Source organism: Castor canadensis, chromosome 7 (assembly GCF_047511655.1).
Source record: "Castor canadensis chromosome 7, mCasCan1.hap1v2, whole genome shotgun sequence".
In the NCBI taxonomy this organism is placed as follows: Eukaryota; Metazoa; Chordata; class Mammalia; order Rodentia; family Castoridae; genus Castor; species Castor canadensis.
In genome coordinates, this window is record NC_133392.1 from 38069462 (window position 1) to 38094381 (window position 24920).

General features: G+C 37.8%; 1 protein-coding gene across 3 annotated transcripts in view; it reads left to right on the forward strand.

Annotated features, from left to right (window-relative positions):
- The window catches only part of Ide (insulin degrading enzyme), a 109622-nt gene that overhangs the window by 43414 nt on the left and 41288 nt on the right, over positions 1-24920 (forward strand). For all 3 annotated transcript variants that reach the window (XM_074078768.1, XM_074078767.1, XM_074078769.1), the window contains exons 5-11: positions 3305-3427; positions 6716-6828; positions 7254-7416; positions 8473-8565; positions 9006-9097; positions 10293-10373; positions 12396-12499. In XM_074078768.1, the coding sequence (XP_073934869.1) occupies positions 3305-3427; positions 6716-6828; positions 7254-7416; positions 8473-8565; positions 9006-9097; positions 10293-10373; positions 12396-12499 (769 nt within the window). The remainder of the gene's footprint in view (positions 1-3304; positions 3428-6715; positions 6829-7253; positions 7417-8472; positions 8566-9005; positions 9098-10292; positions 10374-12395; positions 12500-24920) is intronic.

Below are 24920 nucleotides of genomic sequence, written 5' to 3' on the forward strand. Positions count from 1 at the left end.
AAGCAATAATAGGAAGGAACAAGGGGTTTTGCTGGTTGAGATAAGGATAGCTATACAGGGCATTGACTCACATTGATTTCCTGTGCATGGGTGTTACCTTCTAGGTTAATTCTTCTTTAACTTACCTTTTCTCTAGTACCTGTTCCCCTTTTCCTATTGGCCTCAGTTGCTTTAAGGTATCTGCTTTAGTTTCTCTGCGTTAAGAGCAACAAATGCTAGCTAGTTTTTTAGGTGTCTTACCTATCCTCACCCCTTCCTTGTGTGCTCTGGCTTTTATCATGTGCTCATAGTCCAATCCCCTTGTTGTGTTTGCCCTTGATCTAATGTCCACATATGAGGGAGAACATACGATTTTTGGTCTTTTGGGCCAGGCTAACCTCACTCAGAATGATGTTCTCCAATTCCATCCATTTACCAGCGAATGATCACATTTCGTTCTTCTTCATGGCTGCATAAAATTCCATTGTGTATAGATACCACATTTTCTTAATCCATTCGTCAGTGGTGGGGCATCTTGGCTGTTTCCATAACTTGGCTATTGTGAATAGTGCCAAGGCTCATTTTAATCTAGCCATGTCTTAGTGTGTTTTATCTCTGTGTTTTAAAAGTGACCTAAAGAGTAAAAATTCTAAAGCGAAGATATTCAGAAACATTAAAGTTAAGCCAGAAGCTGGTCAACTTGAAAGAATTTTAAGTTCTAAGTAGAGAGTTTCATAAGCTTTGAATTTTTAAAATTGGGACATTGATCAGATTAGGAATGGGCAAATCAGATCACATTTAGACTAAACCTAATTTTGATCTAGCAGTGTCACATATTTTATATTCACACAGACTTTTGAAATAAAATTAATTTCTCCAAATTTTGGTGTCACAATATGTCAGTCTTAGTTTACTTTTTGTAGGAATCTGAGCTTGGCACTGTAAAGGACTAAGGAAGCTCTAAAGATAAGTCCCTTTGTAACTGAGGTTTTAAAAAATACGGTAAACCATTCCTCCAGCAAAAACTTTCCTGCCTTTTTTTACTCCCCTGAGGAATTGGCATTCTGGGTATTTTTAAGAGTACCTGAATCCCTCAGGCAAAATGAGCTAATATCTCAGGTCTTTGAGTGGAGCAGATCTGGAATTGAACTGGATCTTTAGTAAGAAAGGGAAGGACTAATTAAGAGCATGGAGCTAGCCAGGCACCAGTGGCTCATGCCTGTAATCCTACTTAGGAGGCAGAGATCAGGAGGATCGAGGTTTGAAGCCAGCCCTAGGCAAATAGTTCAAGAGACCCTATCTCGAAAAAACCCATCACAAAAAAGGACTAGTAGAGTTGTTCAAAGTGCAGCCCCTGAGTTCAAACCCTAGTACTGCAAAAAAAAAAAAAAAAAAAGAATATCCCTCTTTCACTAAGTTGGATATCTACAGAAAGCCCCCAGATGGCATTCTTAGATCCAGCCAGTAGCTCAGAAGTGTTACATAAAACTGAGTGGAGATTTATGTCCTAGAATGCCTGAATCAAAAGATCAAGTGAAGACAGATCTTCACTAAAGGGCTCACTTGCCTTTTTCTACTCAGAATGCAATCATACGCATTCACAACTTCTAGAAGTTGTCTACCACCCATGCTCCCAGAGTTTTGTTTTTGTTTTTGCAGTATTAGGGTTTGAACTCAGGGCCTACACCTTGAGCCATTCCACCAGCCCTTTTTTGCATTGGGATTTTTCAAAATAGAATCTCTCGAATTATTTGCCTTGGCTGGCTTTGAACATCAATCTTCCTGATCTCTGTCTCCTGAGTAGCTAGAATTACAGGTGTGAGCCACCAGCACCCGGCTGAAGAGGGATATTCTAATGCCAGTTCATCAGCCATTGTAGAAACAAAAAATAAATAATCCACATAAAATACATGTTCTACTAGTTTTTTCTCTGTAGAAGAATGACAATCCCATTTAGTCATGCAAGCAGAACAAATAATAAAGTTACAGGGCTGGTGGAGTGGCTCAAGTGATACAGCACCTGCCTTGCAAGCTCAAGGCCCTGAGTTCAAACCCCAGTACTACCAAAAAAATTTATAGTAAGAACAGTAAAGTTATTCTACCAGGATCTTAGGGTATCTCCAGTCACGATACCATTTTGGAAAAATAATCATAATGGGAATTTCATCTCCCAGTCCCTAATTTGCAAGCTTTTTATTAAAAAAGTAGTATTTAGAGAGTTTCACTGTTTGTTTTTGACATATATTATTTTATCCTAATTGAATTAATTAAATTGTATAGGAGTGCTTATAGTGGTACTTGAGACTTATAAAAATAGTATGATAGCCTAACTTTATCCATCTAGATCAAATCCATGAGTGTATACATCAGAAATTTAATATTTCAGCTAAAAATAGTAGATTTCTTCTTTCCATGTAACTTGGCAAATTCCGAAAAGGTCCCTCAGTGACTCTGTTCAATTCATTATGGAACACATAGGGAATTGAAAATTAAACTAAGTGTGACTGGAGTGTAGAGATACTTATCTCAGAGGGATTTAGGGGTTTTTTAATTCTTGGGTTTTTTTGGTTTGTTTTGTTTTGGTGGGACTGGGGTTTGAACTCAGGGCTTTGTACTTGCAAAGCAGGCACTCTACTGCTTGAGTCACACCTCCAGTCCATTTTGGTCTGGTTATTTTTGTAGATGCAGAGGGGTGTCTCACAAAGTATTTGCCCAAGCTGGCCTTGAACCTTGATCCCCCTGATTTCAGCCTCCCAAGTAGCTAGGATTATAGATGTGAGTCACTGGTGCCAAGCTCTCATAGGGATTTTAAGAAGCCACCCCCACCTGCCTTTTTTTTTTGAGATAGGATCTTGCTTTGCAATCCAAGCTGGCCTTGACCTTGAACTTTTGTCCTCCCTCAGTGCTGGGATTATAGGGTGTACCACCATGCTCAGTGCAAGCATAATTTTTATAAAACATTTTTAGTTCCTTATGGAAAATGCTAGTTTAAAATTTTACTAATTTGTATTATACAAACTAGTATATCTCCTTATCCACCTTTGGTTCAAACATTTGACTAATTATTGTATATATTGGTTTGAACTTTAAGTTCACCTTTTAGCAGTGTAAGTCATAATTAACAAATCTTTAAAGTCCACAAAATTTGGTGCTGGGGATGGTGGCACACACCTGTAATCCTTAGTTCGGCAGGCAGAGGTGGGAGGATCCTGAGTTCTAGGCTAGCCTGGGTTGCATAGTGTGCCCCTGTCTCAAACAAAACAAAGAAAAACAAATAGTTGACAAATTTTGCTTTTTCTAAGAACTGCTTTTTCTTTCCTTTTAGGTAACAAATACACTCTGGAGACTCGTCCCAACCAAGAAGGCATTGATGTAAGACAGGAGCTACTGAAATTCCATTCTACTTATTATTCATCCAATTTAATGGCTATTTGTGTTCTAGGTCGAGGTAAGAAGTCTAAATTTTTCATACAATTGACTGATAGAAGTTTTTATTCCCATTTTTGACTTTTTGCAAAGTATTAGAAGAAGGATATAAGATACAGCTATTTATCTGCTCTAAGTGCTTTGCACATGACCTACTTGAAGAGTATGTAGGTGAGAATTTCATTTTTAACTTACTGTGTTCCATAAAAAGCTTAGATGTTTTTAAATGGAAGCTGTCCTAAGCATTTAAATGATGGAAAGAAAGCCGCAGTAAGGTTGACAAATTTGACATAACACTGCAGAAAACTACAAACAAAAAGCAGATGATAATAAACTGGAGAAACTATTTGTAAACAACAGAGGTGATTCATGCCCATAATCCTAGCTACTCAGAAGGCAGAGATCAGAATTTCAGTTTGAAGCCAGCCCAGCCAAATAGTTCTCAAGACCCTATCTCGAAAAAGCTCATTACAAAAAAGGGCTGGCAGAGTGGCACAAGGTGCAGGCCATGAGTTCAGGGCCCAGTACTGCCACAAAAAAAAAAAAAAAAAAAAAGTAAACTAACTCATGAAAATATATTATTTTTCCATAGTATTCGAGTTTGATCTCAGGGTCACGTACTTGCTAGACAAGCACTTTGCCACTGGAGCCATGCCTCCAGCCCTTTTTGCTTTATTTTTCAGATAAGGTCTCTCACTGACTTCAGACCACAATCCTCCTACCTGTGCTTCCCACATGTCTTGAATTATAGATATACACCACCGTGCCTGGCTTGTTAGTTGAGATGGAGTCTCACTAAACTTTTGCCCAGGCTAGCCTTGAACTGTGATCCTTCCAATCTCCACCTCCTAAGTAGCTGAAATTAAAGACGTAAGCCACAGTGCCCAAAAAATCGCCCTTTAATAAAAGTATATGAAAGCCAGGATCTTGGCACTCAAGAGGCTGAGTTAAGAGGCTTTTAAGCTCAAGGTCAGTCTGGGCTACATAGTAAGACCCTCTCAAAAAAACCAACAAAACATGTTTACTTCAGAGTGTAAGGAAACAATTGAGTTCAAACAGATGATATAAAAGAATGCTTCTATCAGTATAGTATGTATTGGTGAGGCTAAAAATAATCTAAATGTTTTATGAGGAGAAGATTGGTTCAATATTGATTTTATAACTGTAAAATAGAGCATCTCACGGAAAAATAACATCCTGTCTCTTGCTTTCTCTCCTCCTAGCTGCCTCCTAGCTATCCTTCTAGCCTTATTTTTCATTATAACATTTACTATACCTGAGATATTTGTTTTTGTTTTCCACCATATCAAAATATAAATTACTTGAGAACAGAGATTGATTTTTGTTCCCTGCTTTACCTCTAGAATCTAAGTTGGTACTTGGCACACCATAAGTACTTGGTAAATACATACAGTTTTATTTCAGTATTTGAATAACATGATAAAATACTCAACATTTTTAATAGAAAACAAGTGTACTCTACAAAAACACTCAGCACCCCATTTGGGGGCTTATTGCAGATTCTAGCAGTCATACACAGTGTAGGTATAAGACAAAATGGAACTACTGGGCACAGTGGCTCACACCTGTAATCCTAGCTACTTGGGAGGCTGAGATCAACAGAATTGCAGTTTGAGCCCAGCCTGGGCAAATAGTTCGTGAGACCCTATTTCCAAAGTAACCAGAGCAAAATGGACTAGAGGTGTGGCACCTGCTTTGCAATTGAAGCCTTGACTTCAGACCCCAGTCTCATAAAAAAAAAAACAAAAACATGCTAGAAGTTTAATGATGAGGTGTAGCAGTTAAGAACTCAAACAGCCCAAAAGCCTGGCTTTGAATTCCAAATGTACTACCTACCTCAATTAGCCCTGTGGCTATGAACTAACAGTGTTACTTCTGTTCTCTCAATGGCTGATTTTTCACATTTGTAAAATGGAGGTGGCACCTCATGCCTGTAGAGGAACATCCTTTATAATACTATGTGCTAGCTAAAAGTAGATAGACCCAGAATGTTACCTATCACTTAATATTTAAAACCCAGTCAGGCCATGCACCAGTGGCTCACACCTGTAATCCTAGCTAATCAGGAGGCAGAGATCAAGAGGATTGTGGTTCAAAGCCAGCCCAGAGTGGCTTCTAGGCCCAGGATGGCCTAGAACTTGAAATCCTCCTGCCTCAGACTCCTGACTGCTGGGATTACAGATGTGTGCCACTATCCCTGGTTTCTTGACGTCTCTTGTTTCAGACATATTCCCTCCATTCCTGAGTTTATGTGTCATAAAACAATCAATCTCTGATCTTGCCTTATATTTGACTTTGTGGGACATTTTAGAGCATATTATACATGTCAAAAAATGAAGTAGAAATAGATACATTTTGTTAATAAAGTACAAATACGCACATTCATAAGTCAGATACAGAAGGTAGTTCTCAAATGGTAATAAAGTGCTCTCTAGAGAATTCATGGAAAAACAGTAGCAAGTAATGACTGTATATAAATAGCCTGTTGTTGAAGAGAGAGTCAGGTGAATGTCTAGTTTATAAGAAGTTTAGGTATTTTTGCTCTGCTTTTAGTAATACATGGGGTGGTTGGGGTTATAATTCAGTGGTAGAGTGCCTGCTTAGCATGTGCACAGTCCTGAGTTCACCAGTACTACTAATTATTATTAACATGTGCACGTGGGAAAAATTTATCCCACACAGAAAGGTATAAAGTGAAAAGAAGGTTATTTATCTCATCCTATGACCACTGTGTCTTTTGTACCACTCTGTCTTTTGGTACTACAGGGGGTTGAACTCAGGGCTTCTTGAGCCACTCTGCCAGCCCACAACAGCCCACTTGTTGTTGTATTTCCAAAAGTAGAATTTTAGAAATGGCTTTAGACTAAGTATAAGTTGAATGTTATAATCTCTCTGCTAATATTTTGGTAAAATACACTTATTGAGAATTATTGTCATTTTTCCAAATGCAACTAAATGTTCTGTTATTGTTTCTTATGTTTGTTTAAAATTTCTTACAAGCTAATATTCTTGAAACTATGTCAATATTGTGAATAAGGCTCGATAATTTAAAATTTTTACACTGTCAAGAAGTGGCTATGTTGAGATAGTCATTATCATTATTGCTTAGTAGCTTTAGAAATTGTCTAGACACTGTAGGATTTAAATGAGTGTTTCATCTTTATCGGGTGCAGGCTTTCCTTTAAAACCCTGAGACATTTGAGGCAATCCTAAAGACTGAAGTATTACCTACTTTGTGTTATGGTTAGGTATGTACTGTTTTCAGTACCTCTTTTCTGTTTTCTTGTAGAATCCTTAGATGACTTGACTAACCTGATAGTAAAGTTATTTTCTGAAGTAGAGAATAAAAATGTCCCATTGCCAGAATTTCCTGAACACCCTTTCCAAGAAGAACATCTTAAAGTAAGTGCATATATTTATGGTATTTTTTTCTTTTGTTTGTGGACATATTTGTTAGGATAATCAAATCAAGTGAATTCCAGGTGTATTAGGAACATTTATCACACACACACAAAAACCCCAATATGTTCTGATCTTTGACTGCGAGAAATATTTGGTAGCTGTAGCCTTGGCAGACTATTGAAGCTGTTGTTAGTGCCAGGAGCAAGCATCCAAAATTAGCTTCAGTATCCAGGGGCCCAAACATGGATCACTTACTCGCCATAATAAGATTCCACTACAAGAAAACCTGATTCATTTATTTCTTTGTGATCGGTTCTCTGTGGTCTAGCAACTAATTCACTATAATCAGTATTCTTTGTATTTTATGAATATTTTATTCAATAAGAGTTGTATGTAGTAAATCTTTATAATTTGTCTTTCCCCAGAAACTTTATAAAGTAGTGCCCATTAAGGATATTAGGAATCTTTATGTGACATTTCCCATACCCGACCTTCAGAAATACTACAAATCAAATCCTGGTCATTATCTCGGTCATCTGATTGGCCATGAAGGTCCTGGAAGTCTGTTATCAGAACTTAAATCTAAGGGTAAGTGTCTTGGACAGGGCCTTCTGAGTGTGATAACCCACTCTGGCTTTCAGTTTCTGCTATTTTCCTGTGAAGGAACATTTTTAGATGGTATTGTTTAGGGTTTATGAGTAAAGTGGTGATGATTAATGTGCTTTTGGTTTTTGTTTTGAGGTTTGTTTGTTTTGTTTTGTTTTGTTTTAATTTCACAATTAGTTTTACCCTTCAGTATTGAGCTGTGAAGTTCAGGCATTTCAAAAGATGCCATCACACACGTCAGGATGGAAACCAAGTCTTGTGCATGGTAGCCAGGCAAGCACTTTACCATTGAGCAATTCTTCTTGCTACTTTAAATGAGAAAGATGTTAAAAAGTAAAAGCCCACCATGGATATTCTTTACCATCTCTATGAAATGTCAGTACATACTTTTTTTTTTTTTTTTTTTGTAGTACTAGGGCTTGAACTCAGGGCCTTCACCTTGAGCCAGTCTGCCAGCACTTCTTGTGATGGGTATTTTCAACATATGGTCTCACGAACTATTTGACTGGGCTGGCTTCAAACTGCGATCCTCCTGATCTCTGCCTCCTGAGTAGCTGGGATTACAGGCATGAGCCACCAGCACCTGACTAAGTGTCTATTATTTATCTGCCTGCTCTGATCCATCAAATAGGAAAGGTGTGAGTTCTAGACAGTAGATAATTTCCAAAGCCTCTAGCTCTTAGTCTTTACTTTTAGGTAACATTTAAGCACAGTACTCTATCCTTCTTGAGAAATGATTTGAGGAGTTTTTAGGAAAGCTTCAACCCCATAAAATCATTTAGTCTGAAACTGCTTTCCTGAACTGAGGAGTTTTTGGTTGTTTTTTTTTTTCCCCACAAGAGGACCATTTTAGTCTTTTAGGACATATAGTATGAATTTTTAAAAATCTCTTGTTGCTGGGCACCAGTGGTTCACACCCATAATCTTGCTACTAGGGAGGCTAATATCGTGTGGATCTTGGTTCAAGGCCAGACTGGGCAAGTAGTTTACAAAAGAAGCCACACATATAATCATGTTGATCTTCTGCAAATGTTACAGGCTGGGTAAATACCCTGGTTGGTGGACAGAAGGAAGGAGCCCGAGGTTTTATGTTTTTTATCATTAATGTGGATTTAACTGAGGAAGGATTGTGTAAGTATTGATTGAACTTTTTGCTTTTGAATAAAAATTGACTTCATGTGATTTTTTTAATTTCTTTATGCTGTGGGTCTGTTTTGTGTTGAAAAGCTATGAACACCTTAATTCATATACCTTATGCATTGTATTTTTCATGTGTAACTTGGCCTTTGTTTTGTGGATGATTTCCCCCTTAATAACTGATCATTATGTTGCACTTGTAAAATGTGTACTTGGCTTTTCATTTGCTCATTTACTGCCCAGTACTCCTCTGTCACATATCCCTGAGCCCAGAGGATCGTGTGTGGGACATCTAAAACCAGACTCAGGGAGATGAGGACTCCATTTTCTAAGAGGGACCGTCTTCCACTTACCTGACTTTGCCTTAGGAGTGAGTTCACTGCTTCGAAGGATTCAAGGACTGAATGGTTTTTAAGTGTGCCCCTTTTTTCCAGTACATGTTGAAGATATAATTTTGCACATGTTTCAATACATTCAGAAGTTACGTGCAGAAGGACCTCAAGAATGGGTTTTCCAAGAGTGCAAGGTACTTTTGTTTCACCAAAATTTTTCTTAAGGAATCTATTTTTCAAAATCAAATATATGTGAATTAATTTAATTAAGGCCCAGGTAAACTTTTAAAGGGTTGGTTTTTTTGTTTTTTTTTTTCCTAAAGTCTAAAATTTTGCAATGCATACTAGTATTAGTCAAGGCTTAGTTGTACTAGTCTGCTTGCCACTTGGGGCACAATTAAAGGTTCAAAGTATCATGTAGCCTTTTTTTAGGAGGGAAAAGGAAGAAAGTGGATTGCTTTTCTATCTCTTAGAAGAAAACCAACAGTTTGTTAAGCTGACATTTTTTTAGAGCTTATCTTACTCCCTGCCTGAAGTTGCATGAAGTCTGTCATTTACAGATCTGGTAATAAAAATCTATAGTGAACTCTCAAAGAAACAGTGAATTGTTTTGTGTATTATTGTGGTCTTTTTTTTTTTTTTTTTTTTTTTTTTTGGTTTTTTGAGACTTCCTATGTAGCTGGCCTTAAACTTGCAATCCTCCTACTTCAGCCTCCCAAGTGCTGGGATGACAGGTGTTGCCACCATGCCCAGCTATAATTGTATTCTTAAAAGTGATTTTATTATTATATGTATGTATGGAAAAACATATGAAACATAAAGTATTTGTATTTCAAATTTTTAAAGACTTCTTTTCAAAGGGTTTAAAGAAATACATAAGTATTTAAGACCTGACAAGATTCTGAAATGTATTTTAGGTTGAGAAATAACTTCTTTAACTAGGCAAAAATTTAAAGGTATAATCTCTGCCTGTGGAAATTATGACAGTAACTTCTGGCTGCAGTTCTTGAACAGGTCACCAAAATCATCATCTCTGGAATTGTTGGATCTCACAAGGTTCTTTTACACAATTTTTCTTAATTCTTTGACTAATTATTTTGATAATTTAGGCTATAGAATCATATTCTGTATTTTTATATATTTTCATTAAAAATTATTTACCTATTTTGCTTTGATTTTAAGCCTTGGTTGATGAGTTGAGTTTTACACACTTTAGAAAATTTTCTTTCCATGAACTGTATGTTCCCCTAAATCAGGCATAGCCATTTTTTTCAGAAGGTGTGGTGAAGTTAAATTTGGAGTAGAAAGTTTATAGCTCAAATGAAACATTAAAAACATGTAGTAAGTAATAGTTGACTTATGTCTAATTGGGTTAACTTTCTATTTTAGGACTTGAATGCTGTTGCTTTTAGGTTTAAAGATAAAGAGAGGCCACGAGGCTACACATCTAAGATTGCAGGAATATTGCATGTAAGTTGCTCTGTTACTGTTTATACTGCATTGGTATGTAGAATATTTCAGATCCAGCAGATGTTACTATAAACACCTCTTAAATGATAAAAATTGACAGTGCATAATATAAAACTTTATAGCAACTGGGCAAACTTTGATGACATGTTCGCATTACACAGGCATTTTTATTACTGGCTTTAAACATTTTTCACTTATACCATGTGTCAAGTGTTACTTCTAAAAGCTTTTGGTCACCTGTTTCTCCATTTCCTGTTACTGGTCTAGTCTGAGTTGCTGTCGTATCTTACTTGACTACACCAAAATGCCTTACCTAGATCCCTGTTTCCCGCCTTGCTACTCAGTATAGTTTATTTTGTTTCAGCCTCAGTGACTGTTTGAAAAAGCAGATTGTTTTACTCCTGGGTTTAAAGTCCTTTGATGGTTTGCCATCAGAGTTGGCACAAAACCCAAAATGTTTCCTTGGTCTGCATGGCCCAGACTCTGAGATGTGTGACCATATTCCATAGCACTGCCCGGGCCATCTCTCCCATCCCCATTCCTCTCCAGCTGTGCTGGCTCTTGCATTATCAAGCATTAAGTGTACTCTTTCCTTTTAGGGCCTTTATATTTGCTGTTTTCTGTATGTAGAACATTCTTCCATTTGATTTTTCCATGGCTACGTTTTCCTTACCACTTGGATCATCACTCGTATGTCTTCATAGAAAGACCTTCCCCAGCCTCCTAGTCTAAAATAATGTTCTTCCCTCTGCTCCTTTCTTATTTTCTTCATAGTATCTATTGCTAGGTAAAATTATAGCATTTGTTTGTTTATTGTCTGCCTCCTTTCAAATTAGAATATATGCTGCTTGGAGGACAGGGGTTTCTGTGTTATATGCCATTGTATCCACAGCACGTAGAACAGTTCATTACATTTTTATTGAGTGAATCAGTCAGTCTCAGTATTTTAGAAGTTGCTTTTACTAAAACGTATCTTCTGCATCATTTTCCAACATTAGCCAAAAATGTAATCCATTTCTTCCCACAACTTTGTGGTTTCATTCATAGAAATTCTTCTTTAAAAATGTATGGGGCTGGAGGTGGGACTCCAGTGGTAGAGCTCCTTGCCTAGTAAGTGAAGCCCTGAGTTCAAATCCTAGTATTGCCAAAAAAAAAAGTAAAAACAACAACATAAAAAGAATGAAAAAACCTAAATATTTGGGCTATAGGCATGGCTCAGGTGGTAGAGTGCCTGCCTAGCAAGTGTGAAGCCCAAGTTCAAACCCCAGTATTGCCCCATCCCCTAAATATATGATTCTAGGCATGGTGCTACACATCTGTAATCCCAGCACTTGGGAGGCTGAGGCAGGACAATTGCAAGTTTGATGCCAGCCTTGGCCACATAGTGAGTTCAAGGTTAGCCCGGGCTATATAGTGAGAGCCTGACTCAAAAAACCAGGGCTGGGGGTATGGCACAAGTTGTAGAGTGCTTGTGGCCCTGCGTTCAAACTCCAAAGAACATGAAAAAAAAAAAAAGTTTGTTCTTTATACTAAAAATCCTGTAGGTGTCAGCATTTCATTGTAGATTTTCTTCATTAACAAGTGCTCAGTTTTTAGCCAGAAATATTTTTTTCCTCGAAAGAAATCTGATTTTGCTCTCTATAATGTAAGTCCTTTGGAGATTAACAGTGTACTTGACAGAATCATCACACGGTATGGAGCTACTTAAAGATGTGGTAGGTAGGGATGGGGATGGGGATCAGTGGAAGAACATTTACCTAATGTGCATGAAGCCTTAAGTTCGAACCCAAGTACCGCCAAAAAATAAAAATAAAAAAGATGTGGTAGGAGAGGAAAGAATATTCGGGGCTTTGGAAGGTTTTCCAATGGGAGGAGGGAGTTTTCCAATGGAATAAAATGTAATTAAAGGGAAGAGATACATAAAATAATAGATGTAATATAGTAGTGATCTGTTTGCTTTAATAAATTAAGCCTTGTAGTAGCCTTGCAACTCTTATTTATTTGTATTTTCCTTTTTCAAAGTATTATCCCCTAAAAGAAGTACTCGCAGCTGAGTATTTACTGGAAGAATTTAGACGTGACTTAATCGAGATGGTTCTCGATAAACTCAGACCAGAAAATGTCCGGTGAGTCACCTACAGATTTTACTGTTATGTTCTAAATTTTCAGTCATGATTAGAATCTGAAAATTTGAAGTTGTGACTAAATGCTTTCAAATTATTTTTATCAAATATGATTGTAAGAGTAGAAGATAGTATAATGAACTAACACCAAGCTTCAACAGTCAATACATGATCAGTCTTTTTTTTTTTTGTGATCAGTCTTTTTATCTAGACCTACCACTCTTTATTCATCCTACCTGTAGCTAAAGTCGAGTGAGAGAGATGACATAAAAGAAAAGCAGCCAAATTCAAATTCAGGGACTGAGAGCATGGCTCAAATAATGATAATGTCAAGCAAGTGTGAGGCTCTGAGTTCCAACCCCAGTTCTTAAAAAAAAAAGTAGCTCTATCATTTATTCAAATTCAGCCTCTCTTGTACTCCCACTCAACAACATGTTTTGTGCACCAGGTGAGTGGGAGTTTTTCCCTCACTCACCAAGCAAGGAACACTGGAGCAATGTACACTAGCTGGGACTCCTCTAATTCAGTGCAACTCTGACACTGTCTGCCTGGAGCTAGGATTTAATTAAGTATTTCATTTAATGATAGTGTTTGCATGCATACAGATAATTATCAAACTTTTAGAACTTCTTAGTTGTAATAAGATGCCTTGGTTTTATAGTTTAAAAGGTAAGGGTCAAAATTTAGAAATATTTCCCAATGAAAATAATTTATGAAATTGTATGAAAATTAAACCTCTGGTTTCATGTATCTTAATAGGTTATAATATGTCTCCCTTTAAAGTCTTATTGCCAATATTTTAAGCCCGTATTTGTTGCCTAATTCCTAATTACTCAAGAATTGATCATGAGATGGAAAAAATCCTATTCAGAAACTAGGAGTTACCAAAAGCTAAAGACTGGTGAGCTAGTCATTCTACTTTAACAGCAGTGCTCTTTTTCAGCTCTAGATAATTTATTTAAATATGAAGGAAAAGAAAAATCAGTAATTCTTTCTTTTTCTGGTCAGTGAACTACCAAGAAAGTTGAAAATTAAATACTTATATAACCCAACTTGGTTACATCTGAAGTAACATAAATGGGGATGGGAGATATAGTCTATATAATTTAATGGTTTTAAATGATACAGCACAGAAGAAAAAAAATGAAAAATAAAAAGTGATATAAGCACAATCATAGGTTATGAAATCAATATACCAAAATGAAGTACATTTCTGAATATACCAACAGAAAATGGGAAAATTAAAAGCAACATACATATGTGTGTGTGTATGGTTTTTTTTTTTTTTTTTTTTTTTGGCTGCACTGGGGCTTGAACTTAGAGCATCGCACTTGCTAGGCAGGCACAGGCTCTCTTACCACTTGAGCCACTCTGCCAGCCCTATTTTCTGTTGGGTATTTTCAAGATAGGGTCTTGTGAATTATTTGCCTAGTCTGGCTTCAAACTGGGATCCTCCTCATATCTGCCTCCTGAATAGCTAGGACTATAGATGTGAGCCACAGTGGCTGGCTGAAATAAATGTTTATGATAGCAACAAAAGCATAAAAATAATTAGGAGTGAATTAATCAAAGCTAAGCAAGACCTCTGAACAAAAGCTAAAAAATTACTGGGCATGATGGCATATGTCTGTAGTCCCAACATTCAGAAGGCAGAGGCAGGACATTTATGAGTCCCAGGCCAGCCTGGGGTCATAGTGAGACCTTGTCTCAAAACAACAACAAAAACAAAAAGCCCTACAAAACAGTGCCAAAGAAATTAAAGACCTAACTAAATGGAGAACATACTTTCATAGATTAGGAAACTTGATGCTAAAATGTCAGTTCTCTCCAATCTGATTCATAGACTGTAATCACAACAGAATCCTGATAAACTTTTTTTTTTAAGAAATGGTTAAGCTGATCCCAAAATTTATATGGGTATAAAAGGTTTTAGATTAGCTAAAACCCTGAAAAAAAAAAAGTTGGAAGACATAAACTACTCGATTTGAGGACTTAATATAAAGCTACGCTAATTAAGACAATACAGTATCAGCAGGAGGATGGACAAACAAGTTATGTCATTGGAACTGAAGAGTCCAGAAATAGTTCCACACCTATATGATTTATTTTTACTTTATTTTTTGTGGACTGGGGTTTGAACTTGGGGCCTACACCTTGAGCCACACTCCACCAGCCCTTTTCTGTGATCAGTTTTTTTTTTGAGATTGGGTCTCACGAACTATTTGCCCTGGTTGGGTTTGAACTGTGAGCCTCCTGATTACAGGCATGAGCCACCTGTGCCTGGCTTAATTGATTTTTTTGATTATGGTTTAAAAAAAACCACACAGAATCTAAAATTTACCTCTTTACTGTTTTTAAGTGCACAGTTCAATAGTGTTAACATCACATTGCTGTCAAACAGATCTCAAGAATGTTTTCATCCTGCCGAACTAAAACTCTATACTCATTAAATAACAACTTCTTTCTTCTCTTCCCATGGTAATTACTATTATACCTTTTGTTTCTATGACTATAACTACTTTATTTATTTATTTTTTCAGTACGGGGGAACTCAGGGCCTCCTGCTTACTAGGCAAGTGTTCTACCACTTCAACCACACCTCCAGCCCTCTTTCTTTTTCATTCTTTTCTTTTTGTTTTGTATTGGTGGTACTGGCTTTGATTTTAGAGCCTCAAATTTGCTAGGCAGGCTCTATCCCTTGAGCCACACCTTAAGCCCAAATGTCATTACTTTTAGATACTTCATAGCGGAATCCATAGAATATTTGTCCTTTTGTGCCTGGCTTATTTCATTCATAATAATGTCCTCAAATCCATCTTTGTTGTACCATGTGGTGGGATTCCTTTCCTTTCTAAGGCTGCATAATAATCCATTGTATAAATTTACCAAATTTTTTAATCCATTCATCCATTGATCTTTGGCAAAGGCACCAACACAATTAAATTAGGGGAGAAAAGTGTTTTGTCATCTTCTGGTTTTCATACAGATTCTTTTAATATAAACATCAAAAGTTACTGCCACATTGTTGAAATCCCATCACAATCATTAATAAATTTATTCCATCATCATACTGTATGGATATGTCTCCAGGGCAAGGTCACTCAGGTTTGCAGGCTTCCATTCTATCTTGTTGGGTTCCAAAAGCAAAAGTGGTCTTGGCAGACATATTCATTCACCCTTTCAGTCATATGGTATAAGAGATGTAGTACATCTGGTATATGAGGCAAAATCATCTCTTGCTCTGAGCCTTATTTGAGGTGTTAATGTAATATTGTTTTTCCCTCTGTTCACAACCCATTTATTAATTCCGTAATCCTCAACTTCTTTTCCTCCACTTCATTTACACCTTCACTTTTTCCACCTTTGGAAGGGACATTAGGTTTAGCCATGAGACTGGTCCAGATTGCTGGCAGCAATACTAGTCTAGCATGTGCCTCTCCTTTAGTCCATTCCCAATCAGACAGAGAATGTTACATAGGTAGAGAAGCAGTGAGCCATCCAGACCACTTGACAACTTGATGGCATTTACCGTTAGCCCTAACTTTCCTAAATAAGGTAAAGGCATAATTCCACCCCATCAGGCCTTCATGAATTAGGATGTAAAAGTTTAAAGGTATAGTAACAGTTTCTTGCTTACGAATCATCCCTGCTTCTGGCATTTGCAGTTGTAGCCCTACTCCCATGATCACTGTATCACAAGCCAAATGGGGGGATTAAGGTGATGGGAGAAATTTTTTAAAAAGTCATTACACCAGTGTACTCCACTTGTACTTCTCTTGGCAAAAAATGTGTAATCATACCAACATTTTCCCCACCCCCTGTTCCTCAAATATACTAGAAAAATGCAGGAGTATCTATTAGCAGGTGACATTTCTGAGTACACACATGGGAAGGCATGAAAGCCAGCCTTTCAGGCCTGTAGTTCCTCCCATCTTAGACAACCAATCTTTCAACTACCCATTCCAATTTTCTATCAAACTACTACTCTTGAGAAGGTTATATCTGTTTTAGTTGGACATTATGGTCTGTACAGTGTGTTTCTTAGTCTGAAGAAATGAAATTTGGACCTCTAAATTGTTACAGTATTTCCTGTTCTGGTTCTTCTGTAACACTCTGAGTATTTTCATCTGTCACTGCATAATCAAAGCTTAGTCCAGAGTCCATGTTTATTGCTGTCAAGACCCATTTGTAGCCCCCTGCCAGCATCATTCTCACTTACTAGTTATATTCAAGGCCTTCCTATCAGAGAATGTGCCATACAGGCATTGGCAGTCCTGGTCTCCTTTGGTGGCAGAACAGCCCTTTTGGCATTATGTGCCTCAGGAGTGCAAGAGGAACATGCCATCTATGCATTGCTGCAGTATCCCTAATGTCCATTCGTGTCATGAACCCCATTGGCCACCCTAAGTGAGCACTCAGGAGTATCTGTTTGCTGATTCAATTGTCTTCTGAACTTGGAAATGAATTTATTTTTTGGCATTACCATGTCTTACTTTAATTCACCCATAACATTTCCACAGGTTGTATCCCATGCAGACATCCTTTTAATAAGCAAGGCTTCTGTTACCTTTCTGTCTGACCTTATGTCCAGACCTTTAGCTATTGCTCATAAGTAGTAAAAACCCAAACATGGGATTTTACCACTGTTTAACTCTTTAGCATGCGATCCAACCCACTGAGCTGATCTGTTTTTGCCTTTTTCAATCAGAGTGGCATTCTTCCAAGTAGAGTGTTCTTCATTCACCTTGAAACTGTCATCCAAACACCAAACAGCTTTGTCAGTTGAGAATTATTTATAGGGCACTGTCCAAGAGTCAGGAGAGTCAGTTTCAGAGTCAGTCCCAAAGAAAAGGGCTCTCTACTTGTATCTCCTTGCATTCTTCAAACAACATGATTCCACTTTTATTATGGAACTCTTCTCAGCTCTATCACTTCCATTAGACTATTTCTCTTACATCACTCAATACATTGTATTTCAGGTTTCAAGATTGTCTTATGTCCTTATTTATTGAGCTAGTCCAAATGAAATAATGTCCCATAGCAAAGTAGTAAATACCCCTCAAGTGAAAATTTTCCAGTCCAAAGTTCCAGTAATTGTCACTGGGAGGTACTCATTAGCTTTTGCCTTAAGCCTCAGCCTGTACTCCATATATGACTATCAAGGAATTTGACCATACCAGCACTCCAGTTTCTACTTTATACCATGTAGCTTCAGGCAGTCCTACTAGCTTAGTGTGTCCAATTAATACTGCTTGAAGCGAGGATTTACCTGCTTTCTGTTCTGAAATACCAGGTAAGGGAAGTGTTTCCCCAGTCATGCATAATATCCATTCTCATAAAACATTTAAGTAAAGGAGACACAGCTTCTTTACATAAAACCTGTGTAAGCATTCCAACTTATTAGTCCTTACATATTTATGTTCTAGTCCTAGGAATCTCTTCTGTTCTCCCTTCCCCCCAGACCATTTTATACTCTGTGCAGGAGGATTTGGGTCCCCAGCAGGGGCATTGAGCCAAGGGATCCTGGCTCTTTTCTTAATCTTTATTTTGATTAACTTGCCTGACCATTGCCCCAGGTAATTTCAGAACAGATTCCTCATCATAATACCTGCTTTGGGACTTAATAAATCCCTCCACATTGAGATAAACGCAACAAAACTTGTTTGCAACTCTATAAGAAACAGCATAGTGAGCTGTGGGTCCTGCATCAACCCAAACATGCTTTCCCACTGTGTATCACTGAAAACCAAAGATGCTGCTCCTGAATTAGTTGCTCTCAGAATCCACTTTAATAGATTGCTCAGGAAGCTGATACAATCTACAAAATGAAGCCATTCTTTCACATTATACCCACTGGTTTCAATAATTTCTTGGTTTTGTCCATCCTTAACTATCTTCTTGGTAACCAAAGGTCTTAGAGGTACTTTATTATTTCTGAATTATTTTTCCCTTCAGCAGCTCTTTTTTCTTTTCTTTTTTGTGCTGGGGATCAAACCCAGAGTTTTGCACATGCTAGGTGAGCACTCTACCGTTGAGGCACATCACTATCCCCTCTTGAACAGCTTTGAGGTTAATGGACCAAACAAAGAATCACAGAAATCTGAGTTCGATTTGGATTAAGCTCTGACCCAGAGCTCTATTTTTACTTTGATTTTGTCTATTACAGATAACAAAACCAAGGCATTATATATTTTGGTTTTGGTTTGTTTTTTTTTTTAACTTTGTATTTCTGTATACATCCAGTGACCATCTCTTTAGAAGTTGGATCCATCTCTGAACTCCACTGGTAACTTTTACCTTTAGTGACAGTTACTGCTGAATACCATGGGTACCACACAGCCACCTAGGAATCAAAAGTTCCTCATCTCCCACCCTTTATCCTTTCTCTTTCCAAACCGTATTTCCCTGAGCCACAGCCAGTTATGACACCAAATGTGTTGGGAAAATTAAACTTATTTTTCCTCTCCTTCCACACACCAACAGTCAAAACAGAAAACTTGTGTGATCTCAAAAGGTGTGGAAATTTCTACCCACAATCAAACAAGCAAGCAGTTGCAGATACCAGCTGAGTGTTAACCTGATCCAATTCAGTTCTGACACAATCTATTTGAAGATAGTATCAGTTCCTGTAGATTGAGAACTTGGACCTTAAAATTGCCTCCTGTTTCCCTGCTTTTGATGCCAGGCACAAGCCTCCCTTGCCCCCCAGTTTTTTTTACCTATGCTTTTTGGTCATCAATCAGTGTTCCCACAACTCATTCCTCAGGTTCAATTAATTTGATGGAATGAGATGAGGAGATGCATAGAGTGAGGTTTGAGGAAAGGAACACAGCTTCTAGGCACACCACCTTCCTGGAACATCCATGTGTTCAGCTCTGTAGAAGCTCTCTGAGTTCTGTCATTTATGATATTTATGGAGATGTCATTGCATATGCATGATTAAAGCATGTATAACTGTGTTGAAATGTGATTGGACAACAAGGGTTAGACTCTAATGCTAGTACCCCAGGGAGGACAACCCAGCAAGGCCTGTCTGCTTCAGCATTGTTCTTGATCTGTCAGTGTAGCACTCCTACTTCCAAGGTAGGGGGTAGGACCTTCCACAATGAGGAAGGTCTTATGACCTGATACCAGACAAGGGAGGATCAGAGAATTTCTTTATGACCAGCTCCAATGCAGAAAGCAAGGAAAGATTAGAATTTCTATGACCTACCTTGGGGAAGTGAAATTCTAGTTGTTGTGGCCTGCCCTTGGGAGGGAGTTATGAGCCAGGAACCACAGATGAAAACCAAAAACTATATATATCATAATGTCACAGTGCCAAAGTAAGAAAGTCATTTTTAACAGTGGTGTTCTTCTACCAGCTGCATATCCATATGAAGAAAATGAAACATGCCCTTTACCTCACACCATTCATGAAGTTTAATTTTAATTTTTTTTGGTGGTGGTACTGGGGGTTGAACTCAGGGCTTTGTGCTTACTAGGCAGTCATACTACTAAGTTTAATTTGAGGTAGCTCATAGACCTAAATATGAGAAAATATCTTTAAAACCTTGAATTAGGCAAAGATTTCTCAGTACCCCCAAAAAGCAGTAACTATTAAAGACAAAACATTGATAAACTGGACTTCATCAAGATTTTAAATTTCTGCTTATTAAATGATATGTATGCATTTGCTTACATGAGCCCCAAAATACACAGTAACTCATTTTGTGCAGGTAAAACAGTTTAAATATGTGTATATTCCTCCATGTAGCTATATATTCTGAAGAAAAAACTAACCTAAATCCCTTTCTAAAAACAAAACCACTTGCATAGGAAAGAAGAATTTTAAATTCAATACTAGAATTCACTAGAGTTCTTTTCAGTAACTAGTTTTATGGTTTTGTCGCTTACTAGTCATAAGATTTTGGCTAGATCATTGTTTTCTTCAACCAATGTTTATTGAGTTACTAATGTAAAACCTGAGTTCACAGTCCTGCAAAGGGGACTTATGAAAAGTTAACTTTATTTTATGTTGTAAATACTGGCTCTCATATAATTTTCTTGAACCTTACATATCTGCAAAATGAGGATAGTACTTTATCTTTCTGTCTGTGCAAAATGATTTAGCAAAGTTGAAAGCTGTTTTACATACACAAGCTAATGTTATTTAAGATTACATCATTCAGGAATGTTTGTGTGTGCCTGTAATCCCAGCACTTGGGAGACTATGGCAAAAGGATCTGGAGTTCGAGGCCAGCCTGGGCTACATTAAGCAAGACCCTGTCTCAAATCTCAAAGTTCAAAACAAACAGGTCTGGGCATGATGGTACACAACTGTAATGCCAGCTAACCAGGAGGCAGAGACTACAGTTTGACACCAGCCCAGGCAAAAAATTAACAATACCCTATCTCAAAATTAAGCTGTGTGTGGTAGAGCACTCTGTAATCCCAGCTACTTAAGAGGTAGAGCGAAGAGGATTGTGGTACAAGGCTGGCCCTGAGCAAAAGCATGGAACCCTATCTGAAAAATAACTAAAGCAAAAAAGGGCTGGGGGCATGGCTTGAGTGGTAGAACGCCTGCCTAGCAAGCACCAAGACCCTGAGTTCAAACCCCAGTACTGTGTTCCCCTCCCCCAAATAAAAAACAAAAAGATTATATCTTACAATGTGGAGGCTGACCACTGGTGGCAGAGATCAGGAGGATCATGATTCAAAGCCAGCCCAGGCAAATAGCTCACAAGACTCTACCCTGAAAAAGTCCTTCACATACACACACAAAAAAAAAGGCTGGTGGAGCGGCTCAAGGTGTAGGTCCTGAGTTCAAACCTCAGTTCCTTAAAAAAAAAAAAAAAATCCAATATGCATGTGGGATTTTTGAAGAAAAAAATATTTTGGGATATGCTGAGAATTGAATCCCGGGCTTCTTGCATGCTAAGCACCAAGCTACACCCCACCCTGCCCTGCAAAAGCATGATTTAAACTGTAATTATTACTATTGTAGAGCTAGTAATTTGACCCAGCAACACTTTGCAGGAGTGAAATTGCTGGTGCATATGCTTTGCTTTTGATTAAATTGCATGTTTCTAAATTTGGTATCTTAAGCAATTAGAGTTAAGTTTGTCTTTTTCTCTTTACCCTTACTTTTAAAGAAAAAGTGCTTTTCCTATATAGGATTGGATTCTGTGATTGTTATAATTGTAACTGCAGCAAGTCAGATTATGCAGAACAGCCTGCAATGATATTGCCAGCTGCCAGGCCAGACTAGTGTTGCTTAAGGGTACAATTACTTTTTAAATACCTACTGAGACAAGCTTAACTTTGCAACCGGATAGGGAGATCCTCAGAATGAAAGGACCCTGAGAAGTTACTTAACCCAAACCCAGTCTATACAGTATCCCAACTAAGTGATTACCAGCCTCAGTTTAAATTCCTCCAACTGTAGGGAGCTCATTAAATACCAAGTTATTCAGTTCTATTTTTGCCATTCCTAATTGTTAGAGAAAAATTCTTTTCAAAGATGTTACCTGTTCCACTCCATCATCATCACCCACCTCCCTCCATGCTATTATTTGGTGCCCATTTTAACATGTTAAACCTAAAAATATAACCTAGCTTAAGTCACCAAGAATATCTTCTTCCAAATGAACAGAATTTTAATAAACCCACTTAAGTCCTATCTTCTTATCTAAATATTTGAGTTTGGCACTTGCCTATAGAATGGATGAGACTCCTTTCTTATTTATTACATAGGTCTTTAAACAGTAAAGGTGGACCCAACATAGAAGAAAGGAGTTGAAGCCCGGAATAGGTGAATGGGCCAATGTTCTTAAGAGTCTACAGTTTTTGTTGTTGTTGTTGCAGTACTGGGGGTTGAACTCAAGGCCTCAAACTTGCTAGGCAGGCACTTTCCTGCTGGAGCCATTCCATTGGGCCTTTTTTATTGGTTATTTTTGAGGTAAGGTCTCTCGTGCTCAGGCCAGCCTGAACTACAATCCTTCTATTTGAACTTCCCTGGGTAAATCTATGCCACCGCACCCAGCAATTGAGGTAGGTCTCGAACTTTTTGTCAAACCCAATTCTCCTGATCTCTGCCTCCCAAGTAGCTAGGATTATAGGCGTGAGTCTACATTCTTGACTATTCACGGCAGATATGTAATTTAACTCACTGGTTATGATGGTCAGGCTCCATCCTTTCCCTTTTTGACCATTAGGCATTTGCCTATCTCTAGTACTCTGCCTCCAGCATGTCTAGATTATAGACAGGGATTGTTTGTTAGCTGCCTAAGCATTAGGGAATGTGACTCTCTGTGCTTCAGATGTGATTTCATTTGAATCACTTGGTTCATTCACTTATCCTGGGCTTCAACTCCTTCTTTCTGTGTTTGGTTTACCTTTTTGTTTAAAGACCCCCTCATGTTTATTTAAAAGACAACATAAATAAGAGAAGAGCAATCTCTATTCATGAGGTCAACTTAGCACATTTTTTAAGTCATGTGTTCTATTGATAATGAGTTTCTTCCAAGTAGGAACTTTATCTTTTCCCAGAATTCCATCTAGTAAGGGTTTGAAAAAGCTAGATAGAATTTTCTAAGCTTTTAGCTTCAACTCAGGGCCTTCACCTTGAGCCACTCCATCAGTCCTATTTTGAATGGTTTTTTGAGATAGGTTCTTGCAAAACTATTTGCCTAGGCTGGCTTTGAACCTTGATCCTCCTGATCTCTGCCTCCTGAGTAGCTAGGATTACAGGTGAGAGCCAATAGCACCTGGCATAGCCTAATCTTTCTTGCTTTTTCTTTATTTGATTCCTTCTTACTTTAAGGAACAGTTTTTAGATTGGGGGGTTTGACTCAAGTAGAATTCTTGCTAGCAAGCTCAAGAAAAACCCTGAGTTCAAACCCTAGTTCTGAAAAAGAAAAATTTAAAACCAAGAAACACTTTTTAAAAATGATTAAGTGCTTAATTAAGCCTTCCTGCTATTTATTTATTTTGTGGTGCTGGGGTTTGAACTCAGGTCTTATACTCTTACAATACAGGTATTCTGTCACTTCACCCAAGCCTCATCTTTTTATTTTGGTGAGCCTAGGGTTTGAACTCAGGGCTTACTGCTTGCAAAGCAGGCACTTTACCACTTAAGCCATATCTGCAGTCCATTTTGCTCTGGTTATTTTGGAGATGGGATCTTGGGAACCATTTGCCTGGGCTGGCTTTGAACCACTGTCCTCTTGATCTCAACCTTCTTGCTCTGATTATTTTGGAGATAGTGTCTAACTTTTTGCACAGGCCAGCTTGGACCAGATCCTCCTATTTTAAGCTTCCTTTTGTCCCTGAGATGACAGGTATGCACCACCGTGCCTGCCTTTTTTTTTTCCCCACTGAAAAAAAAGGGGGTTTTGTTTTGTTTGTTTGGTTTTGTTGTGTTTTGTTTTGTTTGTTTTGTTTTCTCAAGCTTTTTTTGCCCAGACTGGCCTGGAATCGTGATCCTACTGACTGCATAAACTACTGGAATCCAGCTGCTATTCTGTTATTTCTGTAATTCTTTAGTTTGAGTCTCAACAATAGTTTTTGTTGTTGTATTGTTTTGCTTTTTACAGCTTTTTCTTCCATGTGTATTTTTAAAAATTTTTATCTGAGGAGTTGGGAGTGTAGCTCAGTGGTAGAGCTCATGTTTAGCATGTGCAAGACTCTGGGTTTAATCCTCACCACCCAAAAAAAAAAAAAAATTACTTGGATACATTGTAGAATTTTTCTAGCAGAAGAATAGTATTCATCTAATTTGAATCTCTATTTAGAAAGTAATGAAACTGAAGCCCAGAGAGGCTAAATGACCTTGCTGTATTTAGCTCTTAACTGTGATTTTGACAAGATCTCAAATAAAGTGAGGCAGGGTATTTACCAGAATCGAATCCTGATTGCCAGGTCTTTGCCCTTTCTGCTAATTCTCTCAGTTCATCTCAGTTACCTATGAGGCCTCTTCTCCTTCTTTGGCTGTCTTCCTCCTTTCCTCTCAGGGATTATTTGCGAGCTTCATGAGAAGTCTTTCCTTGGGAACCATCCTGCCTTTTCATGTCTGGAGGCAGGAGACAATTGTTTTCAAGTAAGTCCTACCAGCCTGTACAACTACAATCCAAACATGAAGTCTGCATTCATTCTAGCTTACCGTTTCCTTTTCTTACTGTTTTAAGTCTTAGTGTGAAAACAAAAGGTCATTTTCTCTCACCTTTGTAACGCTCATGTCAGTTCTCCCCACCCCCATGTTTAATAAAAATCCATCATAAAAAACAATTTTAGTATAATTAGATTTGTAGCAGAGAATGTAAAATGCTACAACAGCTGTGTCAATTTTCCGAAACTGCGTACTATAGTTATCTGTAATGTACGTTGATGCTGTAACTTGCTGTTTTCCTGTTCTCGTAATACAAGTATTCTTCGTTGCAGCAAC